The 21562-nt window shown below is 52.2% G+C and overlaps 2 protein-coding genes across 3 annotated transcripts in view; one reads left to right on the top strand and one right to left on the bottom strand.

The window, feature by feature from the left end:
- Window positions 1-2029: 2029 nt before the first annotated feature.
- EXOSC5 (exosome component 5) lies at window positions 2030-9608 on the bottom strand. The gene is made up of 6 exons (XM_019632619.1): window positions 9383-9608; window positions 6324-6437; window positions 5673-5794; window positions 4216-4356; window positions 2967-3056; window positions 2030-2198 (listed from the first exon to the last, which is right to left on the bottom strand). Exons 1-6 carry the CDS (start codon window positions 9528-9530, stop codon window positions 2106-2108), a joined length of 708 nt encoding a protein of 235 aa, XP_019488164.1. The 5' UTR covers window positions 9531-9608; the 3' UTR covers window positions 2030-2105.
- Window positions 9609-9996: 388 nt separating this feature from the next.
- Window positions 9997-21562, top strand: part of BCKDHA (branched chain keto acid dehydrogenase E1 subunit alpha) — an 18700-nt gene continuing 7134 nt past the window's right edge. The window contains exons 1-3 of one of the 2 annotated variants that reach the window (XM_019632640.1): window positions 9997-10126; window positions 18045-18227; window positions 18332-18418. In XM_019632640.1, coding sequence (XP_019488185.1) covers window positions 10022-10126; window positions 18045-18227; window positions 18332-18418 — 375 coding nt within the window. In that variant the 5' untranslated portion in view covers window positions 9997-10021. Of the gene's footprint in view, window positions 10127-18041; window positions 18228-18331; window positions 18419-21562 lie in introns of both variants that reach the window. The other variant, XM_019632639.1, reaches the window with a different exon arrangement.

The following is a 21562-nucleotide window of genomic DNA, read 5'->3' as shown; positions in this document are numbered from 1 at the left end:
TCTTGCAGCCAAACCTGTGTCAGTCTGTGTGTGAGGGAAGGTGGGGTGGGGGTGCCTGACAGGCTGTCCCCAGGGGGCTCCAGGAAACCTGAGCTGGAGAAGGGAGAAGCTGAAGGGCCCAGGGTTTACAAGTTGTGGAATGAGGAGGGTCAGCAGAGAATTAGAGCCAAGTGCCGAGTCCTTACTCCTTCGCACGTTAGCTATGTGGCCCCAGCCCCAGTGACGTCTCGTTGAACCTCACTTTTTCTCATCTGTAAAATGAGACTCTTTTCCACACCTGGGAGCTGTGGTGAGGACCAAATGTGTCATCATACATGTAAACTGCAGTCTCCCTCTGAGCTCTTTTGACAGCAACTCAGACTGCCTTACGCAAAAAAGGGGAAGAAAGTTGAGGTACGACAGGATTCAGGAGCTCAAACAAAATGGATTCTTCATCTCTTGGTCCTCCTTCCCTCTTGGCTTCATTCCATGCGGGCTCCCCATTTCGGGGGGAGAAAAATGGCCCTGGCAGCTCCGGTACCTAAGGTCCCCCTTCCCATGGGCCCTTTCATTGGCCCACCTGGGTTGGGAGGCAGCCCTAGTTGAATCCAATGGCCCGAGATTGGGGGGTATAGAGCCGTAAGGTAACATCAAAGTGCTGGCACCCAGCAGGCAAAACAGATGATGTCTGCCAGGAGCCCTTAGCAGAGGCGTATGGAAGTGCTCAGTAAATAGGGCCTGATATTACCAAGTAATGGAGTTGACAGGCAGTACAGTTTTCTCAATCCATTTAATGCCATTCTAGTGGATCTTGCTAGAACGCTCTTCCCCATTTGGCATTCCCGAGTGTCTCATGGAGCATAATTTCAAGCTGAAGATACGTACGTATTTCCTTCTTGGTTCCTGGGGACAAAAACTACACCCACTCAAAGGGGCAGTTGTGGGGACTGAGTTAGTTCAGGCATGTGAGGCACGCAGCAGAGGGACCAGCACAAATCCCCAAACAGTGGCAACAGGGGCCAGAGACCATGTGGCTCAGCTGTGGTAGTTACTCCTTGTGGGATACTTGCATGTTTGTGGCTCTTGCCCACTAAATAAGAGTGTGTATGTTTGCGGGGGACGGGGGACTGTCAAATGGTGACTAAAAATGCCCTCCCCTCCATATTTTCAGACACTCCTTAGGGGGTGCTGCCAGCGCTGATAACCAAGTCTCAGCCACTTCTGTGTACAGAAGGTGGAAACCTCAGTCCAGAGTGTGCTGGCCTCTCTCTGGATTTGTCTGAACAGTGAGGGCCTGGGACAAGGCTCTGAGTGGGACCTGTGCTCCATTGACAACAACTGGTCAACTAATTGGCTTCTGAGCTTGTTTCCTCATCTTAAAATGGGGACTATAACAGCCTCCTACCTCAACGGGTTGTTGGGCTCAGAGCCAGATTCGCTCCAAGCCCACAAGCCCGTTCTCTATGGACCGTCCCTTCTCTCAGAGCCCTCGCTCTGCTGAGCCACCCCACAGCCTTGCCGTCTTTGACCCTCCACAGGCCTCTGCCTGGGGCTTGTTCCCCACGTGTCCATCCCCAGGAGTTCGCTCCGTCCTCCTCCTGGCTTTTCTCAGATGTCCCCATCTTGGTGAAGGTGTCCCTGACTGACATTAAATTTGCCATGCCCAAACGAAACTTGTTCAAAACGCTTCCCCCCTACCCCATTTTTTATTAACAGCGTTTACCATTTGACGAACGCCAATTTTATTTGTCCATCACCCCACTGCTCCTTGAACCTGGGACCTGGGTCTCTTGTTCATTGCTGGGTCCTCAGCACCTAGCAGGGCCCGCACACAGTGGGTGCTCAACAGGTATTAGACTAAATGAATTCATTCAATAAATGTGCAATCGTAGTGGTGTTTTCCTGGTGGGGGTGAGAGAGGCCTGTCCAGCCCCCCCCCCCCCCCCCCCGGGCCCAGGGGCTGTAGCCTAGAGATCTCAGGTCCTTAGGTCAGGGGCCTCTGCAGCTACAGGCCCACAAGCTTCCCAGGGCACACAAGGGCAGAGAGCAATGCTGGGACACCAGTTTATTTTGCACTGAAGGTAGTGGGTGGCGGCAGCAGGAGGGGTGCCGTGCCCCAGCTTGCCTCAGCTCTTGGAGTAACGCCTCTGCAGTGATTCCCGGTAGAAGCGGAAGACGTGTTGCGAGGCAGCCTGGGCTGCGGCCAGGCACTGCTGGAGCTGGGAGGGGAAGAGACTCATCAGTGCGGGGTAGCCCATCCCTGATTCCTAAGGGCTCCCAAACCTACCACCTCCCCATTCATCTGGGCATACCCCTCCCCTCCAGGTGAGGAGGATAGGGAGGGGATAGTTCCAAGTGCATTTCCTTCTTCCCCACTTCATGGGCTCTTCCTTAGAGGGGAAGAGGAGGAAGAAAGAGAAGGTGGGGCTTCAGGGGTCAGCTTCTGACAGCTCCGGCTCCAGGGCCTCGAACCAACAGGATCAGGCATCCTGATGGCTGGAAGACACCTTAAAGCTCATGGAATTGGAGAGATCCTGGAATTTTAGAGCCACAGGCCCCGTGACTCCAAATAATCTTAAAAGCCATGGAACCTGAGACCCCAAATCTTTACTGCCACATATTCCTAGAACAACAGGAGGTCCAGGTTGGAAATGCTCTTGGAGACCATTTGGCCAAACAGTTTCCAAACTCTTCCTCAGACCTGGAATTCAGGGCTGGGGCACTGCTCTGAGCTGGAAGCTGTGGGGGGCCTTCAGGGACCCCCACCTTTTGATTTCAACCTGAGTTCCTCTTTTCCTATCCCATAAATTAGGCTTCCCTTTTAAAATGTCCACAAAGGTTTCTGTGGCGACAAAGTTTGAAAACTCCTTTTATTTACAGAAAGGATGCAAGGAAGGGGCCCTCCTTGAACCTCTCAGAGTTGGGACACGACCTCCTATGAGGGGGAGGGAAGGATCTGGGGTTCACCCACATTCACACACTGGTACCTCAGCATCGGAGTACAGCCCCTTGGTAGTGGACATCAGCAGCTTCTGGTCCACACTGTCAAGCGCAAAGGTCAGGACTGCCCGGGCCTCCTAGGGATGAGAGTTAGAAGGTGGGGGACCTGGACTTCCCTTAGACATAATCTCGGCTAGTCCCAAAGAGGGGACTCGCCTTTCCTGCAGCCAGGAACTCGTGTGTCAAGTGTAGTTGTTTTGACTATGTACCGCCCCCCCACCACCAGCTTTCCCAGTTAACGCTGCCTTTCCTCAGAATTGCTCCCCACACCAGAGTCTACCCACGTTTCTGACAGGTTGCCAAGCATGGTATTCCTACCCTGTATGGGCAGGTGTCATTTACCTGGTGCCTCCTAGCCTCCCTCTGTGCTTTGTACTGCTGGGGCTGGAAGCCAGCGAACTGTATTTCCCAGAGTCCCTTACGAGCTAGGTTCCACCAGTAGTCTAGTGGGAGACTGGAAGGAGGGAGACCAGTATCCTGGTCCTCACTCTGACAGGAGCAGGTGCTGTGGTTGTGGCAGTTGCCACAGCAGCCATGGAGGTGCATTCCTGGCCATCAGCAGCCAGGGTGAAGCCAGGACGTCTGTGCATCCAGGACTGACTGCAGTGAGGCCTCCAACAGCACAGCAGGAGCTGGCTAGAGGCTTCTGATCTCTGGGCATTCCCCCTCTTCCTGATGGCTCCCTCAGTTCTTCCCATACAGTTGTAACCAGTTCCCTGCACTAAATTCTCTCCGTTGGAAATCCCCCAAGTAGTTTCCGCTTTCCTGACTGGATGTGATGGGGCAAATAACTCAAGAGCAACCACAGCCCTAGGACACTGTGAGCTTGAGCCAATGAGGAATGCTCTCGCCTCCTTTGCTTTTGAGCCTCTTAAGATGGACGTACAGAGCTTACGCAGGGCCAGTCACAGCCTCAGGAGAGATGCTGGCCAGAGAGAATGGAGCCAATTCGCAGAAAAGAGCAGGGACTGAGAAATGAAGCAAGGAAATCCTGATGGTGTTTTGAGGCCCTGGCTCTAGGCCCTGTTCTGAGTTTGGGACCGAATGTCACTAAATTCCCTTTTTGCTCAAGCAGCTTGAGTTGGGTTTCTAGCATGTGCCCTGATGAACAGAGTGGAGCTTGCCAACTGGGACCGAGGAGGTACAAGCCAACTATTGTGGAGAAGTGAGGCCTAGAGGAGGGAGACAGGGACAGGGCCTGCTTACGGCCCTTCACCACCTGGCCTTCATACCTACCTTTTCTTGCCTCGCTGTGGGGTCCAGCACAAGGGTCCCATCAGAGTCCAGGGCACAGGTGATCCCACAGAAGAGGGCCCGCATGGGCACACCTGCATCCACCAACGCTATACAGGCGGCATTCAGGCAGCAGGCCAGGAGCTGAGTGCCACAGGGAGTGGTTAAGAGATTCTACTGCAGGCCAGGGCAGCAGGGTGTGTCCATGCCTCCATCCTCTCTGCCAGTGCTTGAGGCAACATCACTAACTGATCACAGGAAGGCAGTATGACACAGTAGTTCTAAGTGAGTCTGTGATCAAGTAACCTTGGCTTCCAGAACTGACTTTGCCACCTCTCAGCTGTGTGACCTTGAGCAAGTGACTTACTCTCTCTGAGCCTCAATCAGGGATCATGATCTTCAACAGGCTGGCATGTGCTAAGCACCTTTAGGGAAACTGAGGGCAGAGAGGGAAGAAACCTTCCAGACCACATGGGAAGTACTGGCACAGCTAGGCCTGGAGCCTGGGAATCTGGCAGGCAGCCGCTACCACTGACAGACTGGCAGGTTGATGGACGGAGGAGTTATTACTGCTGCCCTCAGGGAGCCCACAATCCAGGGGAGGGGTGTGGCTGTGGCAAGGTGGAAGGCAAGCACAGGGCTGAGTCAGATAGCTGGCTTGACCTCAAGTTTCCTTGTCTTTGCTCCCCAGGTATAGCACTGTGGATAAGAGCCCAGCTTTAGAATCAATCAGTTCCACCCCTGCCACTGACCTTCTATGACCTTCCTGAGCTTCGGTTTCCCCCACTGTGAAATGGGGTTACAACAAGCCCTCCCCTCCTCCTGTCTATGAAATGTCTACACCAGTGAGGCCTTCTAGAAATGCCCATTTCTGACCCTCAGCCTCAACCTCTGTCGCCCAAGCCATTAGGGATCTTTCAAGGCTGAACTGCTGACCCAACTGTTCTGTTTGCTCAGGGCTCTCCCAGTGTTGAGCCTCAAATCTAAGCTCAGGGTCAGAGTGGAGGGCAATGACACAGGCTTTGCAGTCAAACAGGTCTGGGTATGAGTTTTGTCTCTGCTGCCTTCAGCTGTGTGACCTTGTGTGACAAGTGACTTCCCCTCTCTGGGCCTCAGTTTGCTCACCTGAAACATGGGAACATAAAAACACCATCTGCCAGGGGCTTTGGGGCTCGAGAACCGGATGGCTTGGGCTCAAGCTCTGGCTCTGCCAAATTACTAGATGTGAGTTGGCCTTGCCGTGTGGAAAAAATGAGTTAACATGTGTAAAGCACTCAAAACAGTGCTTGACACAGAGTAAACACTGAGGCTGTTTGTTGTTCCTTCTCAACAAGTTGGTGCCTGTCAAATGTTTGGAGGTCTTCTGGCTAGGGGAGGGTGTGCACATGGCCATCAGCAAGGGAGGCAACCAGGGAGATTCTGGAGGACTTCCTGGAGGAGGCAGCTTGGGGAAAGGATACAGAGCCAGCATCACTGACGATCTGCAGCACGACAGTGATAGAGGTGCGGGGGTGCAGCGTTCCCAGCACCACCGCTTCACACGTGTTCCTGATCAGCCTCTCCCGGCTCTTCTCTGCTACGCCTGGGGAAACCAGGGGTGGAGTGGGGTTAGGCTCTTCCTTTCCTCCGTATGACCCACCCAAGCCTCTGGAAAGGGCCTGAAGTCTCGGCCCAGGGCCCTGCATGGATGACACAGGATTCCTAGTGGGAAGGAGACAGGGTCTGGCTGCCACCCACCCCACCCTGCCACCTCCAACTTCCAGCAAGGGAGCCTCCTGGGGGAGGAAAACCCCAGAGTTCCTATGTCCCATGATGCTTCCCAAGCCCATCCCAGTGGATCCAGCCCCTGGGAGTGAGGGAGACTGGGTAAAAGGATGGAAAGAAGGGAGGAAGGGAAGACAGATAGAGATAGGAGGCAAAGAGAAAAGTGACAAAAACACAGAGACTCAGAGGTAGAGTTGGAGGAAGAGATAGCAATCGCTGACGGGAAACAAGAGGAGACAGTGGAGACTGGGGACAGTGGAGACTGGGGACAGCAGTGAGGGCGGAGCCGGGTGAGAGGTCCCAACAGACTGGACATGTGGAGACCCAGCCTGGCCCGGCCCACTTACCTGGCAACCCAATCTTCGGCCTCAGGATCACTTCCAGTGTGGCCTTATTGAAGATCTCTTTGCTGATCTTCACCTCAGCCGGCCCGTACACGCCTGCCAGGACGGAAGTATCCCCTGTGGGAAAGAGCACGGAGACCTCGCCCATGTCCACCCTGCCTCTGGGGCCCACTGTGTGGCACTTAACAGGGTGGGCTCTGAGCCGGATGGCCAGGGTGCCCCACGTCACCCTCACTCTGGTCCACCATTTGTTGTCAGCGGTTCTGAGTACTCGCTTCACTGCTCTGTGTCTGCTTTCTCATCTGTAAAACGGGGATAATAACAGTGCCTCTCTCAGAGCGTCGTGAGGAGTAAATGAGATAATCCATGACACTGCCTGGTCCATGCTGAGTACAAAACAGACCGTAGCGAATGTTATTAAACTGTAACAGGAAGTTCTTCCTGAGAGCTACCCTTCTTCTCGCTTACTGCAGCTGGTCTCCACTTCTCCTTCCAAAGCTTCCCTAGCCCAGCTCTCTTCCCTCAGGCTCCCATCCCCAAACTCTGCAGCAGGCAGGACACCTGAGAAAGGGCTAACCTTCTGGGCATGGGTCCTGATTCCTGCTTATTTCCCCGATGTGGGTATGAACCAGAACAGGGGAGGCAAGACCTGGGAAATAAAAAGCCTGGCTTCGCGTCCTGTCTGCCTCCTCCTGGCTCTGTACTCTCAGCTGATTTTGCTCACCTCTTTGGGCCTCAGTTTTATCAACTGCAAAATGGAGAGGCTAGACTAGAACAGCGGCTTCCTAACTTTTCTGACCATAACTCCCAGTAAGAAATACATTTTACAGCGGGATTCAAAACTCCTGCAAATCTCCGTGCATGTAAATGGAACAAAGGCCTCACAAAACATCTCTAACCATTACTGCTTTGATACGTTCTGATATTTTCTACTCGATTCCAATAAAAAGAATCACCAACAAATGTGGTGGTTCTCAACCCTGGCTGCACACTGAAATCACTGTGGAGCTTTAAAAGACACCTATGTCCAGGCATCTCCCCCAGAGATCCTAATTCAGCCACTCAAGGTGGGGCTCAGGCAATGGAGGTCAGAGCACCACAAGCCATTCTGGTGTGTGTGGGGGGGGGAAGCAGGGGAACATCTGTGACCTGCAACATGGAGCAGAGCTCGGGCACAGCTTAAAAAACACGGCTCTGCAATCAGAACCACCGCAGTAGTTAATTAAAAGTGAAGAGGACCAGCTTCCATAGGCATAGGGTGGGTTCTGGGGCTCTTCATTTTAAGGTCACCAGAGATTCTGAGGCCAGAAGCACCTGGAACACACCTTTAAGGGTCTTTAAGGACTCCCCTTGCTCCAAGGTCCTGGGGCTTTGGGGTTTTAGAACACGGAAGGGGCTAACAAACTCCAGGCATCTGGTTTTAGCAAGAAAGCTAAGCCTGGGGGTGGGACTGGGGGTTGGGGCTGTTTTTCCTGGGGCAGGAGGAGCTGCCACACAACTGAGGGGTTCTCTGCGCTCCAGGAGAATCTATCCCAAAGGGGGAAGTTATCCAAGGAGAACTAGATCCACGCTGAGGTCTTCATTCCTGTTACTTCCAACGAGCTGTCTGCCGTCCACTTGAGCACAGGTGTCCCTCCTCTCTCCTCCACCGGCTCCAGCAATTCTCTAGAGTAACTAACTCCCTCCTCTCCAGACCCACATCCATCTGCAACTGCTGCCCCCCCATTTATCTGATCCTCTTACAGCCAAGCTCCCACAGAGCTGTCTCCACTTGCTGTCTCCTTTTCCTCTTCTCCTTGAACACACCACTCCACTGGACTGACTCTTGACAGCGTCACCAATTAATCCACAGGTCTGTTCCATCCTCATGTAATGCAACCGCTCAGTAGTACTGATGCCACTGGTCAGACCTTTACATCTCAAACACATTCTCTGGGCTCTAGGTCACCACTCTCTTTCGGTTTTTCTCCTGCCTTACTGGCTGCTCCTTCTCATGTCTTCTGCTAGCTCCTCACAAGTGAGGAGACTCAGGGCTTAGTCCTGGGACCTCTTCTCTTTCCCATCTACACTCCACTTTTCTATGTGATTTCATTCAAACAAGAGCTCAAACTACTATCTATAGCCAGAGGATTTCATATTCTATATCCAGATTGGATCTCTCTTTTGAATTTCAGACTGGTATGTCCAATGGCCCAGTCCAGATTGCCACTGGGATATCTATTAGGCATTGCAAACCTCATGTTCCAAACTGAACTCCTCATCTGCCCCTAGGTTTGTAACTGGGTAGAAGGTAGCGCCCTAGGGAGAGGTCTGATGCATCTATAGGGGTGACCCTTAGGCCTATCTCTAGAGGAATTATTTACCTGGGTCAGGGAGTTTGAGAGGTATTTAGCTAGAGGCAGGGGATACTTAACCAACAGGTAAGACCTGCTCCGATCTTAGGGATATTTACTCAAATGGAAAGATGTGTAACCCAGTCAAAGGGCTATCTACCCAATTGGTGGGGTGAGGAAAATCTTTCTCCTACCACGGTGCAGACATCACCTTCGATATGAAAAGGATTAACTTGGGTGAAAGATCTGCCATGGCAGGGAGTAAATTAAACCAGTAACGGTGATCTGCCAGTCTACAGGGTATTTATGCAAATAGGCAGGTTTGCTTAAGCTTGGGATGTAAGGACCCAGGGGTGGGGGTGTGTGTGTGTGAGTGAAAGACAGAGAAGGAAATCTAATCAGGGGGGACATTTACCCTGACGAGATTTTCTCTGTTCTGGAGTATTCATGCTTAGGGGAAGTCTGGCCCTCTCTCCTCATAAGCACTTACTTACCAGGGTGTAGATATCCTCTCCCTTCTAGTCAGGAGGGAGAGATATGTGTATCCTAATGTATTTAGTAGTATCCACCTGAGCAAAAAGTTCTGTACGAGTACAGGAGTGACATTTATCTGCTAGTATCAGAGGAGGTGAGCATTCTTTGCACGGTACACCGTCGGCGCCCCCTAAAACAAATACGAACTGGATGAACGTGGCTCCGGCAGTATTTACCAGGCTTAAGCTCTCTCACCTTGCAGGAAAGAGGCAGAACCGTCCGGCCGGGACAACAGGTTCTGTTCGCACGCAAAGTGCCGGAGGCTGCAGCCGGGGCCCTGACGGCCGGACTCTGTTCCATCCGCAGTGCGGTTCTTAGCTTCAGTCTGCATTGTCCCGGCCATGGGACCAAACCACGCGTGTAGTCGCTTCCGCACCGAAGTACGCGCTTGCGTACAGGCTGCGTACCCAGTGCGCACGCGCCGACCTTGGAGTGCCAGGATCTGGGGCCCGCACGTGGCTCCCCGTTTACTAACAATCTGGCCCCGCCCTCTCCCGCCTCAAAATTCTAAAGGAAACATTGGACAGTAGAGAAGGGGGGCGGGCCCTGGCATGGGCTCGTCCTACCCGAGGCCCCAGGGCCTTAAAATCCTGAGGCTCTGGTCATGTTGCCCTCTTCTTTGCCTGTTACAGAAACTACTATGATGGGGCGATCAGAGTAATTTTGGGGAAGCTGGATTGTATTTTACACGCATATACATGTCTTAGAGACCGCAGGACTAGTAATAGGTGGTTTCTTGGCAGGGTGGTGCTGGCATTTGAATAAGGCTCATGAAGGGGCAGACCTCAGTCTCGCCGAGGAGAGGGGAGGATCGCACGGGGGTTGTTAGTCAAGATGGCGGTGGTGGCTGCCGTTGCGCGGGTTTCGGGGCCAAGTCGAGGCTTGGGCCAAGTTGGTCTGCTCCTGCAGCGGCTTGGGGCTTGGGGGATGGCTAGATCTGTGAGTACCTGGCGTACCGGGGAGTTTTCCCCAAGGGGGAATAGGGGTGTCAATGCTGTCTTCAGAGTGTGGGGTCCCTGCAGGGAGAGAAGGAAGGGCTGTCACAAAAGGGACAAGGGTAGGGAGAACCACTTGGAGAGGACATTCAAAGGAACAACTTCCACTTCCTTAAGAGAGGAAAGGCGAGGCAGCTCTTTTGGGGGTCCTGAAGGAGGGGTACAACTTGGAGAGAGGAAGAGGGTTCCTCATTAGTTGCCACCCATCCTCTCCGGAGGGATGTCTCTTGGAGGAATCCGAGGAGGCGAGACCTTTGCCCTCCGGGGATGGAGAGTGACACGGCCTTCCTTGGTAAGGTGAAGACTTTGTTTTCGGTAAAGAACCCCCGCCTTCAAAGAGGAGAAAAGAGAGGTTATGTACCCTGCTACCGGCTTTTATAGTGCCCTATATTTCTTTGCCATAATTCTGATTTTCAAATGAATTGCGTAAAAAAGTCGTTTGATCTTGTGCCTCCTCATTAAATACCAGGACAGGGACCTTGTCTGTTTTGATCACTCTATTAAGGAGATGATCACGAAATATTTGTTGAAGTAAGGAGAGGAGAAAAGGAGGGAGAGAGGGCCACAGGGCACTTTGTCCACAGTTTTTAGAAACATCTAACTGGAAGCCCCTGTGGGCTACAGTAGAGCCATGAACTAAAATTTCACACTAAGAGAGTAGTTGTTGAGAAGGTAGGTTATGAAGCAAGACCACTGTGGGTTTATATCTCCAATCTGCTAGTTTACAGTTGTGTGGCCTTGGGCAAGGGACTGCCTGCTCTCTGGACCTAATTTCTTTCCCCCTCTGTAAAATGCTAACGGTGGCACTACATAGTGTTGTAGTGAAAATTAAATATGTAGAATGCTAAGAACTGGACCTGGCATATGATAAGGGCAATAGGAATGTTGGCAGCTTTTGAAAGTGAGGGTGGAGGGAAGGGAGGGGGAAGAAAGGTGACCTGGGTAGAGCCTGGATTGGTGAGGGCCCTGGAGGGAATTTGTCAAGATCTTGTGATGTTGGGTCTGACCCTGCAATCCAGAACGTAGGAAAGCTGGAAGCTGTGGGAAGAAGCTCTAGATAAGAGAAGAAACAAGGAGGGTGAAGAGGATGGGCCAGGAATGAGGGGAAGGATCCTTGGACGGGCTTCTGCATTTTGGAAGGGTTGCTGGAGCAGGATGGGGGTAGGGCAGTCTCCTGCCTTTGGGCTTGTCTCTGTCACTTTTTTTTTTTTTTTAAGCACTAAATCCTCCAAAGCTGTTCTCAGTCACTGGAGCCTGTTGGCTGGGTCAGTGGGAAGTGTGCAGGACTGGAGAAAGTGTAGAGAAAGGTCATTTGTGGCTGATTAAATATGCTTCCCGTCTTGGCTCAGTCACCCTGCTGCCCTTCCCTCTTCCTTTTTTTTTTTTTTTTTTTTGAGTGGAGAGAAGGAGGAGGAGCATTTAGTCAAAGATTTTAGGCCAGGCTGTCAATAGAACTTTTTGTGATGATGGAAGTGTTCCACATCTGCACCGTCCAGTACAGTAGCCACTAACCACATGTCGCTACTGGGCACTGAAACGTGGCTAGTGCCACTGAGGGACTGAAGTTCTCACTTGACAGACAGTTGCCAACTTATGATGGTTCAACTTAAGATATTTCAACTTTAGGATGGTCGGAAAGCGATACACATTCAGTAGAAAACTTGTTTCGATTTTGAATTTTGATCTTTTCCTGGGCTAGCGTTATGATATGCAGTACGGTTCTTTCTCATGATGCTGGACAGACTTGATCACGAGGGCAAACAACTAATAGTCTACCGTGTACTTGTGTTGCCAGCGCTTTTTGCATATTGTGTTTTCACATCCCATCATGTCTACAAAACGCCCATCTGGTGAGAGGAAAAAGAGGAAGGCAGTGACTCTTGAGATAAACTCAAGATAATTGCCCAGTTGTAGGTAGGCTAATGTAAGTGTTCAGAGCTCATTTAAGGTAGGTGAGGCTGAGCTCTGATGTTCAGTAGGTTAGGTGTTTAAAAAAATTTTTTTTTAATTTTATTGGGGAACAGTGTGTTTTTCCAGGACCCGTCAGCTCTAAGCCAAGTAGTTGTCTTCAGTCTAGTTGTGGAGGGCACAGCTCCGTGGCCCATGTGGGAATCGAACAGGCAACCTTGGTGTTATGAGCCTGCGCTCTAACCACCTGAGCTAACTGGCCACCCCTTAAATGTGTTTTTGATGTGTTGTATTTTCAACTTATGACGGGTTTATCAGGACTTAACACCATTGTAAGTCAAGGAACATCTTATTTAATTTTAATGAATTTAAATAGCCAGAAGTGGCTTCTGGCTGTCGTATTGTATGGTGCAGTTCTAGCCAATCAAAGTGGAGCCGGGAGAGAGGACCTTGGGGAAAAGTTGGGAGGCACAGATTGTAGTGCACAGATTGGGTTGTTCAGGCGGGCTGGGTAGGGAGGACGGCTGAGGCTGCCTTACTTCTCCCTGCCAGCTCGCCCCTCCTTCCACCATGGAGGCAGTTGCCTGATTCTACCTCCCTCCCTCCCCTTCCAGTTGCTAGCAGATGTGTTAGTGCTCAGGGAGAAGAGTAGGAAGACTTGATTGTCAAGGAGTATTGAGTTGGTTTCTCAGCCACCACCCCAAGAAGCAGGGGGACCTCGGGCAAATCACTTCACTTCCCTGAGCTTAGCAAGTGGGTGATGAGAGTCCCTGCCCTGTTAGAATTCAGGGAGCACCTAGAGCTCAGTCTGTGTGAATTAGCAGTGATGTTATTTCTCTGGCCCACCTGATCAGACAGCCTGTCTTGGGGCTCTAGGACTCTCTGCAGTGTTTCCAAGTGGTCGGTGCCCCGTGTGTATTGTGGGATGAATGGAAATGGTCCTTAATGATTTCCTAATCACGTGGGTCCATCTCCCTCTTGGCTGTGTCTTAAGGAACCAGGCCTCTTTTTTCACATATGAAGCACTTTATAATTTATAAGTCACACCCATTATTATATTTAATATAGCCACACTGCAACATACATACTGGTAGTTTTCTCCTATGACAGATGATGAAACTGAGGCTCAGAGAGGTGAGGTCTGAACTTGGAGCTCTGGACTCCAAAGCCCCGTTTCTTTTCATAATACCAGGCTGCCAGGAGAAGTGACAGAAGCTTTGGTTCAGGTCTTGCGACATCCTGCTTAACACAGTCTTGGTGTTAATCGCCAGCCTCTGCCCAGGCCAGCTGGTAGGAAGCTGGGTGGCAGGGCTGGCCTCAGCCCCTCCCTCCCTTCCCTCAGCCTCACTGGCCGTTTTCCCTTCCTTGGATGAGCCTCTCCTACCCAGAGGCCTTTGTAGGGATATGGTCCTTTAGACATCTGCTGACAAGCCACTTCAGAGACGCTTTCCCGACCCCAACGCCAGTCCCCATCTGTAAAACACGGAGCACAGTAGTACCCCCGCTCAGAAATATGGTGAGGGTGAAAGGAAATGGTTCTTACGAAGCACTTACCAGATATACCATGTGCTCAGTAAGGTCTTGAGAAATGGCTGCTCTGCTGTTTTATAAATCTGGGGTGGCCATGACTGATGCCGGGAAAGGATGGCCTCCCTCGGGGCTCCACACCTCCAGTGCCTGGGGGAGCATAGTGTTGCTCAAACCCCCGGTCCCTGAGGCCAGAGAAAACCTGATTAATCATACTTAACTCGCTCCCTAACCAGACCTTCCAGGAGATGAGGCCACTGATATTTCTGAGCTCGAAGCAAAGCCAGGACTCAGCTCTTGGGGTTGTTTGAGGGCACAGTGCCTCAGGCCCCAGGAGGGAGGGAGTTAGGGTGGCCTTCCCTGTCTAAAGGACTCGGTTCATTGGTACCATCCACAAATCCACAAATCCTTCCATGGCTGAATCCCGCCTTCCTCTCCAGCCTCCCCAGAGAGTAGTGGTCAGGCTGCCTGGCTTCATATGCTTACGCCACCACTCATGATCTTTGTGACCTTGGACAAGTCACTTAACCCCTTAGAGTTGGCCTCGAGGCCACCTCTGTTTTACGGAGGTGTGATAATAGTATCCACTTCACTTGACTGCTGTGCAGGGACAGTGAGCACACAGGCAAAAAGAAAGTGCATTGGGTGGCACCCAGACTCATGGTTAGCTGTTGTTACTAACGTGCTGCAGCCGTACTGGTCTCCAGGGTGCCGGGCTCTCTTGCCTCAGAGCCTTTGTCATTCCCAGGCACTGAAGCGTTGTTCCCCAGCCTTTGCCTGGCTTACCCCTGCTTGTCCAGCAGCCCTCGGCTTCTTCACGCTTCCTTCTCCAGGAAACTTTTCCTCCTGCTCCATCTGATGTAGTGAAAAGTTCCTAGAGCTATGCCAGGCAGGTGCTTTATACCCACCTCACCACAAGCCTGTGAAGTAGCCGTTCTTATTTTTTCCACAAGGGGACACAGGCTCAGGGAGACTGTCTCCTACCCAAGGTGACATAGCTGGAAAGGGACAGAGCCAGGATTCAAACACGCAGTTTAGTTCTAGAGTCTCTCACCCGCCCCTGCCCTACGATTAACCACTCAACTATCCTGCCTCCTCTGAAATCGCCCCTCTTGATCATAACTTGTGTGTTCAGTGTTTGTCATTCATCCCTCCCCGTCGTCTCCAGCTCTCAGTTCAGGGCCTGACTTGGAGCAAGTGTTCATTATCTACCTATTTTATAACAGCTGTTAAATCTGCTAGTCAGCAATTTACTCAGAAATTTACTGAGCATTTCTTCTGTGCCAGCCACTGGTCTAAGCACCCTACACACATCAACTCGTTAATCCTCATGACCACCCGTGAGATAGGTACTCATACCGTCCGTCCTCTGTTTATACTTGCGGGGACTGAGGCTCAGGGAGCTTTAGTTACACAGCCAGGGGGCAGGAGTCTGCTGGGAGTCCTTGGTGCTGTAGGGAGTAGCTCCACAAGGGGCCACCTGATATTGACGTGCTGGGCAGAGCAGACCATCCAGAGCAGGCCTCCCTGTTTCCTGTGCGGTGGCGGAGGATGTAGTTTCAAGACTTTGTGTAAAGCTGTGTAGCCTCTGCCATTGTAAGTCACTGGCCACCGAGACACCCACCCTCTCACCAAAAACAGAAGTAAAAGTGGGTTGAGCCACATTCTTCCTCTGCTGGCGTTTTACCACCCTCTCCATCGTGGGGCATATCCTCAGGGCCAGGCACTGCCAAGCCCTTTGCGGAGCTCACTGAATCAGCATAGTAACCCTGGGGTGGCCCAAGACAGAAGGGGCACAGCCAAGGCCCAACTCCAATGTGTGCGGTGCACCAAGGTGCCCTGACGGTAGGTCTCCAGCCTCTGGAGGCAGAGCCCTGTCCTGACAGGCTGGCTTGTTCTGAGCCCTGAGCCCCTGTCCTCCTGACCCCTGGCCACAGCCTTTGCTCCACGTGCATCTCCCGTGTGCCTCAGTCTCTGGAGTTTGTGCTGGGACAACGGCCTGACATTACAATTCAGTTTGAGGTGCAGCCAGTTCTCCTCAACTCCTCTTTTCCCCATCTTGCTCCTGAGGTGCCAATCATTTTTCTTTTTCCCATTTCCTAACCTTCCTAGATTTTGTTTTTTCCCGTCTAGCGATTTTTGAGCACATATGAGTAGTCTGTCCCATACCTGTGCTGAGCCCTTTGTGTGCCTTACCTTAGGGACTTTTCTCAGTAGCCCTCTGCAGCCTTTGTACAGATGAGGAAATTCAAAGAGACAAGGTGTTTTGCAGAGGGCCACACAGTGAGCTAAGAAATTAGAACCCAGGTCAGTGGGACTCCAAAGCCAATGAATGGAACCGCTCATTCGTCTGTTTGTTCAGTAATTGCCTGTTGAGTGTCCACTCTGTAACCAACCTGGACGTGATCCCTGCCTTCCTGGAGTTTGTGATGTGTGTGGGAGACAGGCACACTACAAAAGGATGTCCTGGGTGGATAGAAAGGGCCAGCCGTGTGAGTGCTGAGAGGGGGAGGCATGGTCTGCGGAGTTCGGCTGCTTCCCTAGCAAGCGGAGGAGGAGAAGCCTGCCATGATGTTGTCAGGCCCAGACCTGCCCTGCTGTTGGGAGTGTAATTTCCTTTATTTCCTCACAACCACAACTGCAGATAAACGCACACGTGTTCATGCTCCCCCCTGGAACCTTGGACGGCATCTTTGCTGCAATTAAAGGAGAGAGAGAGAGAGAGAGAGAGAGGAACACATTTCAACACCCATGTGTGGAGATCCAGCTCATGGCAAACCCATTCATTCTTTAGCTCCTGCTGAAATTGAAGCCACCATTTCTGAGCTAAGAAGAACCTGGAGACCAGCGGGAAGTAAAGATGTAGATGCATGGAAAGCAGGCTAGCGATGGCAGTTGGGTTAGGAGCATGGGTTCTGGGGTCTGAATGTCAGCCCTGCCTGGGTTTAAAGCCCAGTTCTGATTGATTTATTTAACTTGTTCGCTCCATGGCCAGTGCTGGTTATTTTACCTCCCTGAACCATAGTTTTCTCATCTACTCAAGGGCAACAGTAAGACTGTGCATGCAGAGCTCAGCCTGGCACCCAGCAAATGCTTAATCAAGGGGAGCTGTTGCAATACTGAGACCAGTTCAAGGTTAGCTCAAGAGCTAAGAAATAGAATTGATTGACACCCTGTCACACATGGAGGCTTCTCACGGGCTTTCCCAGCCAGGCCTCCTCTGATCCCAGCAGGTGCGATACTCCCCACAGGACTCCTCCAGCCACTCTGAGCTCCGTCTAGGTTCCACAAGGGACATGCCATTCCTCACATTTTGCCTTTTGCACGTTCTGTTCCCCTGGCTTGAATCCTCTTTCCCTAACCTCTAGATATCCTTCAATCTCAGCTCTCATGTCACTTCCTCAGATAAGCCTGACCCTCTGCCTTACAGAGCCCCATGGCCTCTCCCAGGAGACGATGACTCACCCTCATCAGTACTTGTTCAGCATCTGGCCTCCATGCCGGGCAGCGGGGACAGATGTCATGTGTCCCTGAGGCCCCCATAACCGAGTACAGGGCTTGGAATGAAGCAGGTGCTCAAATATTTGTTGAATGAGTCAGGCTGGGGTTGTGGAGGGAGTTAGGACTGGCGTGGAGAGGGCACTGAAGCGTGTGGAGCAGTTTGCCACGTGATGGGGAAAGAGGTAGTAAAGAGATGGCAGCAGAGATACTTGGTAGAAATGATAACATTTTTTTTGAGCATTTACTATATGACAGTCCTTGGCTAATATTTTATACGCAACATCTCATTTGAGCCTCGAAACATTTCCGTAAGGTGGTCTCCATTTTACAGGTGAGAAAGGAGAGACTGAAGAAGGCAAGTTGCTGTCCCATGGTCACCCTGCAAGAGATTTGAACCCAGGCAGGCTGACTCTTAAGAGCTCACCGGCTTAAGCTCTATTCTGGGTGGCCTCCCTGAGGGGTGCAGGGGTCAGTAAAAAGCCCATCTGGCTGACTCAAGGGCGCCATGCAGGGGTGTCTGTGCCTGTGGTACTGGTGGGAGATTGAGAGAGGGGGTCTCGGTGGCCAGACTGGGGAGGCCTTGAATGCTGGGGCAACGAATTTGGGCCTCTGCTAATAATAATAGCTGCCAGTTCTTGAGCGGCCTGCCACTTTATTGAGTCATTTAACCTTTACAACAACACTGTAGGATATTATTTTCAGCGCAGTTTTACAGATGAGGGACTGAGACACAAAGAAGTTCTAGTAACTTGCTCAAGGGAAAGTTGTGGAGCTGGGATTCACACCCTGTGCGTCAGGTCCCAGAGTCCACTGGGGCCACGGCGGCTTGACCACCAGGCCATACCACCTGTCGCCATGGGGTTGAGCCAGTGGAGCCTCGGTGCTGCACCTGACTCAGGTGTCCCCCCGCCCTTTCTCCCCAGCAGCCCCAGCGGCAGCAGCAGCAGCAGCACTTCTCGTCCCTGGACGACAAGCCTCAGTTCCCAGGGGCCTCAGCGGAGTTCATAGACAAGCTAGAATTCATCCAGCCCAATGTCATCTCTGGGATCCCCATCTACCGCGTCATGGACCGGCAGGGCCAGATCATCAACCCCAGCGAGGACCCCCACGTGAGAGGCTGCCTCCCCCACCCCCTGCCTCCCACGCCCAGGCCCTTTGCTTATCTCCTCTGTGGTCCCAATGGCCCCACGTCTCTGTATGCCTCCATCTGCAGCTGCCACAGGAGAAGGTGCTCAAGTTCTACAAGAGCATGACGCTGCTCAACACCATGGACCGTATCCTCTATGAGTCCCAGCGGCAGGTGCGTGGGGATGGGCTGGGGAGGGGGGCTGAGAATCACCTGAGGTCCCCCTACCTGCATGTGGGCCAAAAGACAGCTCCCAAGGAGGAGAGAGTGGAATGGAGATCTTTTGTCTTGGGGTCCTTAGAGTTTTTTGGGTTCTCTTGGAGCTCTGTGGGGAGACTGTAGGAAGGATCTTGCCCAGGGGCGGAAGGATGGACCTGATCACTAAAACGCCTACTGTGTGCCGGGCTGAGGGCTTAGCTGTGCTGGGAGATGGCAGGCAGGAGATCTGCGGGCCCTTCCTCTCGGGAGCTCACAGTCCTGAGAAACAGGGTGACTTGATGTTTCCCAGAGTGCCCATGTCAAATGTGCTGTGACCCTCCGCGCTGTTAGTATCGGCGAACGGAGACCCAGTGTCAAAACAGTCTCAACAAAGAGGGCATTTATTGACTCAAGTAACTGCAAGTCCAGATGGCCCTATTTTTAGGCACAGCTGAGTCCAGGGGCCTCAGAAGATCTCACCAGAACTGTTGCTCTCTCCGTGTCTTTTCTCCTTTACTTTGGCTTCCTGCATTCTCAAGCAGCGGTGGCCTCTGGAAGCTCTAGGCTCATGGGGAGGTGGCGGAGAAAGGAGGCGATTGAAGTCCTCATCCTGCCACTGTCTAGCTTTGCAGCCCTGGGGAAGCTGCGTCACGGCTCAGTGCTTCTGTTTTCTCATCTGTACCTTCTTAACGGGGTTGTCGTGAGGCTTGATGGTGGCATATGTAGTGGCCTTAGGAACAGTGAAACTGGCATTTAGTCAGCACATGATAAATATTTGCAACTGCTTACAATGACCTGACCAGCCTCGCAATTCCCAAACTTTCTACTTAGTTGTGGAAAGAAGATGCCTCGTCCCTAATGTTCCAGCAGAAGGCCCGGGGCTGATGCTCGTCGGCCAGGCTTTGGTCACAGATTCCTCCCTGAACCAACCCCAGTGACAGGCCATGCTGGGGCCACATGCCCATCCGCTATGCAGACAAGAGCAGGGGCACAGGGGTTCCTGTTAGAAAAGGGGGAAGAATGGTGGGCAGGCAGGCCCTCAGATGTCACCAGCCCTGTGGGTCAGGCGGGGGTGGGCTCAGCATTCTGCACTTGCGTCAAGCCCCCAGGTGACCCCGATGTGGACTAAAGCCTGAGGCCCAGTACTGAGCAGGTCAGGTGGGCAGCCTACTCCTAGACTCTCCCACTCACAGGAACACTCCGTGTGGGCTCCACAAGTTAGAGTAGTGTCTCCCCCCTGTCCACAGACTTCCCTGGGCTCCCACTGGCCACAGGACCACATCTGGCCCTTCGTGCCCATCCTGTCGCCCATCCCACTGTGGCCTTGGCTGTCTGCTCCCCTCTCCACAGCCTCAGTGCCAGGCCAGGCCACTCCTCCCACCCTCTCACACATGTCTGGGCTCCTTCCTGCCCCTGTGTTGGCTTCACAAACAGGGGCTTTGGAATTTGGTGGACATGGTCCAGTCACGACTGTGACTTTGGGCAGGTAATTTTTCTTGTCTTTGTCTCAGTTTCTTCAGTATACTAAAGAATGGGGAGAACAAGAGAACCCACCCTGTAGGGTTGGGGTAGGAATTCTGTGAGACCCAGCACATAAGGCCCCTTGCCCATTGGCTGCACAGAGGAAGCCCTCAGTGAGATCAACCCATCCATCAAGTTTTATCCTGTTAGCTAGGATTACACTCAGCTGCAAGTCACAGAGCCCCTCCAAAAAAAATCCTAATGAAAATCAAAGCAGTAGCTTCAACAGATTATAATAGTTTTTTCTCTTGTGTAAAAGAAATCTGGAAACGGGTGGTCTGGGGCTGGTATGGTGGTCCCACAGTGTTGGCTTCTTGCCTCAAGGGCCCCTCATGAACCTAATGGCTGCCGGAGCTTCCTCCATCACATCTCATTCCAGATAGGAAGTAGAAGAAGGGTGGCAGATCAGACATGGTACATACATCCCAGCTATCTCCTCGCACCCACCTTTATACAACTTCCAGGTAGTCCCACCCAATAGCATCTCACATTTCATTGGTCACTCCTAGCTATAAGGGAGACTGAGAAATAGAGTGTTTTAGTCTGGGCGGTTGCTGTCTGTGATGGAATGAGAGCTCTGTAAGCAAAGAGTCAAAGGGACAGGTTACTGGGTAGCAACCAGTGACCTCTGCCTGTAGCCCAGGTCCTGTTTCCTCAGGGGGCTGCTCTCAGGCTCCTCCCCATGACGATCTCACAGCCTTGCCTGGCCCTAAGCACCCAGCATCCACCCACTCACTTGGCTCTGGCAGGTCAATTAACTTAATTGGCTTCCCATTTAGAAGAAAGCATTATTCACCTGGTTCCCCCACCGCACAGAAAGCCAGGTCTGCAGAGCACACGAGGACTGGGCAGAGGGCGTCCTGCGGGTGCCAGCCCGGGCTCTCTCTGTTTCACTTTACATACAGTCTTGGGGAGCTCACGTCCACCTCTATGCGAGGGTCTTCCCAGATCTCCTAGCAGACTTCGCCTCTTAGCCCCAGATCTGCTTGGCTTCTCGCCCTGATATTCCACACCAAATTCAGCCTGTCCAAGCTTGGCCTCTTCCTCAGGCCATTTCTTGGTGAAGGGTGTCACCATCACCCATTTGCCCAAACTGAAGACCCGCATTTCATTTCTGTCTCCTCCACTCTTGCTATCATTCTGTCTCTTGTCACTCACTGTGTCCCTAGGTATTTAGTTAGAAATCCATTCTACTGCTCAGTGGCACCATCAGGAGCCCAGACTTCCTATCTTTCTGCTTCACCGTCCTGGGCAAGTTGGCTTTCATCCTATGCTTGTTGCCTCATGGTCACAAGATGGCTGCCACAGGTCCAGGCTTCATGACTATGCGCGAGGCAGGAAGAAGGGCTGGGGGAGACTGCTGGCATCAGTCGCAATGGTCTTTTTTTTTTTTTTTTTTAATCAAGAAAGCAAAAGCAGACTTCCACTTAAGTCTCTGGCTAGAGCTGTGTCCCATGGCCACCTCTGGCTTCAAGGGAGGCTGGGGACGTAATATTTGGCTTTTCCAGGCACTGAGGTTGGGCACTGGTGTAGCCAGCCAAGAGGGGCTGCTGCTCCCTGGCACCACTGACTGTCATCCATGCACTCTTTTCCCTGCCT

Source organism: Hipposideros armiger, unplaced genomic scaffold (genome assembly GCF_001890085.2).
Source record: "Hipposideros armiger isolate ML-2016 unplaced genomic scaffold, ASM189008v1 scaffold_1155, whole genome shotgun sequence".
In the NCBI taxonomy this organism is placed as follows: Eukaryota; Metazoa; Chordata; class Mammalia; order Chiroptera; family Hipposideridae; genus Hipposideros; species Hipposideros armiger.
Note: the sequence above shows the minus strand (reverse complement) of the source record. Positions and strands in the feature narration are given on the sequence as shown.

What these genes read in the sequence shown, in the direction of transcription:
- EXOSC5 (XM_019632619.1), bottom strand. Translation starts at nt 9,530, where the DNA reads ATGGCCGGGACAATGCAGACTGAAGCTAAGAACCGCACTGCGGATGGA. An exon ending in TCGTCAGTGATGCTGGCTCT is followed by an intron (nt 4,357 to 5,672) that starts GTATCCTTTCCC and finishes TGTGGCACTCAG; the next exon opens with CTCCTGGCCTGCTGCCTGAA. An exon ending in GGCTGTACTCCGATGCTGAG is followed by an intron (nt 2,199 to 2,966) that starts GTACCAGTGTGT and finishes TTCCCCTCCCAG; the next exon opens with CTCCAGCAGTGCCTGGCCGC.